Source organism: Triticum dicoccoides, chromosome 7B (genome assembly GCF_002162155.2).
Source record: "Triticum dicoccoides isolate Atlit2015 ecotype Zavitan chromosome 7B, WEW_v2.0, whole genome shotgun sequence".
NCBI lineage: Eukaryota > Viridiplantae > Streptophyta > Magnoliopsida > Poales > Poaceae > Triticum > Triticum dicoccoides.
The window spans coordinates 337,330,496-337,335,466 of NC_041393.1; the positions used below are offsets into that span (position 1 = coordinate 337,330,496).

General features: G+C 49.6%; 1 protein-coding gene across 10 annotated transcripts; it reads right to left on the bottom strand.

Annotated features, from left to right (window-relative positions):
- Window positions 1-1,284: 1,284 nt before the first annotated feature.
- On the bottom strand, window positions 1,285-4,971 carry LOC119336724. Of its 10 annotated transcripts, none has more exons than XR_005162782.1 (8): window positions 4,568-4,971; window positions 3,805-4,077; window positions 3,042-3,194; window positions 2,712-2,956; window positions 2,439-2,572; window positions 2,257-2,325; window positions 1,913-2,171; window positions 1,285-1,724 (listed from the first exon to the last, which is right to left on the bottom strand). XR_005162782.1 is itself a non-coding variant. In XM_037608790.1 (7 exons), exons 4-7 carry the CDS (start codon window positions 2,787-2,789, stop codon window positions 1,630-1,632), a joined length of 399 nt encoding a protein of 132 aa, XP_037464687.1. In that variant the 5' UTR covers window positions 2,790-2,956; window positions 3,042-3,194; window positions 3,805-4,077; window positions 4,568-4,969; the 3' UTR covers window positions 1,285-1,629. The 10 variants fall into 10 exon arrangements, 1 of the variants encoding a protein (XP_037464687.1); XR_005162780.1 differs by having other exon boundaries at window positions 1,874-2,171; XR_005162776.1 differs by having other exon boundaries at window positions 1,285-2,171; window positions 4,568-4,662; window positions 4,759-4,970.

The following is a 4,971-nucleotide window of genomic DNA, read 5'->3' on the forward strand; positions in this document are numbered from 1 at the left end:
AGATCCCGGCGCGGCGTGGTGGACGACTGGGCGACGGCGTCGCCGTTGGCGGCGGGGTGGCGCGGCGGCGCGGCTTGATCCAGCCCGCTCGGCCCAGATCTGGGCCCTTCAGGCCCCATCTGGGTTTGGGCGGGCCGGCGGCGGGACGGGCCGGCGGCGTGGCCTCCAGGAGGCGGGAGAGCGGCGTTGACGGCTGGGAGTGGGCGGCGCAGGTGCCGGCTTGCTGCAACTTGGCCGGCGGGGCTTTGCGGGTCCATTGTGGACCTGGCCGGGCCAGGGGTGGCCTGGTGTGCCTTGCTGCCACGTCCGGTCGGCGACCACGACGTCGCCGGGGGCTCGGGCCTCTCGCACATTGGCGGGGGAGGTGGTTCCCTCCCGCTTGGCTTCGGTGTGGTTCCTCCCGTCGCTTGGTGCTTCTTTCCGGCCTCCTTGGCCTCGTGGTGGTGTTCGCAGCGGGGCGGCGTGGATGTGTCCAAGACTGTGGTGGCGCGTGCTTGCGGGTGGCTTGATGGTTGGATGGCCCCGGTTCGAGTGGGTAGCGGTGCTTGGGGATGCGGGAGAAATCTCTGCCGGTTCTTCCGGCTCCGACGCGGTGACACCTGAGGGTGCCATCATTCCTTCTTGAAGGGTGTGGGCGCTACCCATCCCCCGCTCCCCTCCGTATGTCGGGGGAAACCCTAGGACACGTCCGGGCAGCAGCGTCGTTGGCGTCGCATTCCTTCTTGGAGGTGCTGCTTGGTATGCGGCGGGCCGGTGCCATGGCGTGTGGTGGGACGTGGATGGAGGGCGCAGCGATGGCGGTTCATCTGTGCTTGCCGAGCTGCCGTTGTTGGCTTTTATTTCTTCTTCTTTTTCCCTTTTGGGCTTGTTGTGCCGTTCGCCCCGGCAGTTACCCTGTGATCGGTGTCTGGTGCTTTATAATATAAAGAGGGGGGAAACCCTTTTTCGATAAATGCGCACCTATTCGACCCATCACTTGCGCTGGTTTGGGACTCAAAGGTGCCAAGAGGGTTAGGCCTTGTACAATGGGAGATGCTTAGAGGGGTGCTTAGAAAAATAAACCGAGATTTTCTGAAGCACCGGTGCCTATTTCTACAGGAGAGACGCTTAGTTAAGTGTCTACCCTGTATAAATAAGCACCGATGCTTAAGTCTGGTTTATTTATCTAAGCACCTCCTCTAAGCATCTCTCATTGTATAAGGGGAAGTGCTATTGTGAGCCCGAGCGGCAGTGATCTCGTTATCTGCACCCCTAGCTTGTCTCGTGATGCACACTGCTGGCATATAGGATCAGCTATAATTTATGTATTTCTTATTTTATTATGGCTCATGGCCCACAACACAGATGCAGCTTCCATTACACCGTCAGGCATGCTTCATGCGGCCCACATGGAGAGAAACGATATGAGCCGTTCCGATCCAGATTATAGACTAACACCGTCACCGCATTCATTTATTGTGTCCTCCCGTTGGAGCTACCAGTCTTCCCCCAACAAGCTAGTCATCTTCATAATCTTGTGATTCGACTGGAAGCCCTCCCAGGTCTGCCGGTGCATCCTATCCCCACCGGAGCTAGTGCCACCACCCACATCCCTTATCCACCATGTCTGCATCATCGTCGTCCGTCAGCCTAAAGGAGATTTCGCCGCTCATTCCATGCACTGACTGCGGCGTGCAGATCGTCACCTGGATTGCTCATGGTGGATCGAACGTTGGTCATCGGTTCTACAAGTACATGAATAAAGATGTAAGATTTATCATCAAAAACAAGATGTAAATTCTAGTCATATAGTTACTCATGCGCATGGATCGGTTCCTAAATTTGTCTTATGCTTTTCTAATTTTTTCTATAGAAGATTGGTCTGTGTGGATACATGAGGTCGAGCAAGGAGTGTCGTGCTGAGCTTAGTAACCATTTTGGCATGGATCAGCAATTCAGCAGCCAGTCCGTGCCAACCCCATCCGATATCTTATCTGAACCGAAGAGCTCGTCCAGCCAAGCAACAAGCAATGGATTCGTGCAGGTGAGCTGGCACGAAATGGTCGACTGGAGCCACAACCATGGAGGGGTCAGGCACGTTTCAATTAGGCAGGCTCATTGGTCGACAAGTTGCCCCTGCTTATATTTAGGTGCTGCCAACCTGTTAGTCGCAGTGTTTATGTTAGTGTCACCTAAACAATTCAAAGCAGTGTTAATACTGGGGAGTTCGGTCATGCACATTCAATCGCTCAGCATATTAATATAGCTGATACTCACTTCTGCATCCAGACATATCAAGCCTGACAACAGGTATTTTAGGGCCTGGAGGAGTCCTCGTTATGTCCCCTGTTAAAATGAAGCTAAGATCAGTACTGGATTACCACTTTCGCTGAAGCAATCTATTATCAATAGCTCTAGCTGGGCAGTCAGTAAAACCTCTGGTGGTGTAGCATATGCACCTGTTGCTAAGTACAGCCATGAGTTTATCGCCGAACTTGATCATGTCGGCCTGTGCATTAGCCCGCGCAGTACTGAGTTTGTGCTGGCACCTAGCATTTTGCTCCTTCAGTAGAATAGTTATCTCATCTATTACCTGAACAGGAAAACAAATTCACCAACAAATCACTTTAGTGCAGGTGTGTAATTTCTCGGAAGTGGAAGCTAATGGAAATGATGAGTGAACAATTAGTGACATGTGGCTTTCTGCCCAACAAGGCGTTTGTGTCACATACCAAACTTGGGTATCGGCTGGGAATGTGCTTTGCAAAGTCGATTGGATCGAGGACACGGTGTGGTGTCCTGACATCCATGATAGAGCTGCTGATGATGACGATGCATGCACTGCACCTAACCTTGCTTCTGTGTGATGCTCAGGGCTTTGATTTTGATTGGTGACGTCTGCTGGTTGGTTATTTATTTTCTCAGTGCATTCTGGTTGCTTGCGGCGGGCATAGCATACATCCGCATCTGGTCGGAGCTGTCGATCACAAATTTGAAAGTTAGAACAACCAAATTCAATGTGTCAGCCAACGCAACACATCTGAGACAAAAATAGTGATTACCTTGGAATTCGAATATGATGTGACGCTCGTCCCAATGTCAGTTGCCACAGTTATCATCCTTCTAATGTTGGTCTGATCGAAGGTGCTGATCTGATGAAGGACATCATGCTTCTTGTTGAACATCCCTAAGTCAATGTTGTCGAGAAAGAAAATCTGAAAACATAAATAAACTTGCCATCAATAAAAGCCACGACCCCTAAGATACATGATGTGATCAGATGCATGCAAAAAATTGCTGCAAAAGGAACAAGTAAACTGGCCTGTAAGAACAAATGGCAACCAGCTAAATTAGTGTTTGGGTTGTTTTTCAACATGTCCTTATGTCCTTCTTAAGCCGTCGAACTGCCTGGAGGAGACACTCAAGTACATACTGACACCAATTGAATTGTGAGATCGTCTCTGTGCTGGCAAGTGCACCCCAGTAGTCTATAGTGGTGTAATCATGTTTGGTTGTTGGTGCCAAAACATGACCCATTACGAAAATAACGAATTCAATTTGGAAACAGTCCTTTTCAAGCTAGTTAGATGTCTCAGAGATGTCTTGGAGAAGGAATTTCTCTGCAGCTCGGAGGCTATGCACCCCGGTCTTGTCCATCCCAAGTGTGCTCTTTATGAAATGGATGGCTTCAGGCTTTATAAATGCATCACGTCCTCTAACATTTCGATGCCCAAATGGTATACCGAAAACCTTGTGCACGTCTTCGGCCCAAAACTTTAGAATGTTCGACTCTGTCAATATGATTACGCAACGCCTAATACTGACCTTACTAATTGTCCATGCACTGAATTTTAGGTTGAGTTGTTGGATCACAGGGAGCTTTAGCATACAACCAAATCCAATTTCTGCAACCAACCACATCTTGTAACCATCAAATAACTGAATTACTTCTACTGCTCGCTTAACTGAAATTCTGGATGTGGGTGTCGGAGGCGCCTGTGCTTCATTTTCAGATGATGAGTGCTCCGGGTCTTGTGTTGTAACTTCTACACCGGCTCCAACTACGTCGCAACTGCCGGAGTTAGACATGATTACTACCTGAAATAAGGTCTGATTAGCTGGCAGTACACTGTATCGTTTATATAATCATGCATTCCTGCAAATTGTTTTGTTTCATGTTTACAAATCCTTTAAAAAATCATAGAAGTTTGGCCTGCAACAAGACAGCAATTCAAAGCACAACACGTGGGGTTGGAGACAACAATCATTAAGCTAACAGAACAACGGATTTGCAAATAAGAGGTTTCCTAGTATTCTTGTCGTACAAACTAAAAGTAAACAGATATGTCAGACTCCGCAATCCATAATGAAAACAGATGAAGTATTGGTTTGGCATGAACATTGCATTTCAGATCAGTATGAGATTTGCACAACCGCAGTGGATCGAAAACGAAAATACACACATACAGGTTGCAGATCAGATCCAGATTCAGAATAACAACAAAATGGATTAGTGGAGTGTGAGAAGGTGCGACAGGGGTGGGGCGTGGAAGGGGGTGGAGGGATGAGACATGTTCTGTGAGCATACCGGGCGAATTTGTCCGCGCACAGGGGAACCCCGCCGGCCAGATTGCTGATGGTGCGCCGGCAAACCTTCGGATTGATTTCTCCATTGCTGACCTTCTATTATGGTTCGGGGCCCGACCAAGGGCAGCAGATCTTTAGAAAATCTCCACCCAAAACACGGACGAACAACCACACCCAGGACCAGATCCGAACCTGTTGACCGGCTGCATCGAGAACACCATGTTCGCCGGAGCGGAGTGCTCCTAACCCTAAAAATATAGTGGTTCGCCTGCTCGCCGCTCTCAACAAAACAAGATCTACAGCCGGGAGGTAGACTCACTGCCGTCTCACCGCCGCCGTTACCGGAAAGCAGCAGAACTGATCCACGGACCAAGACGACACTGACGACTCGAGCCACGGCTCTGA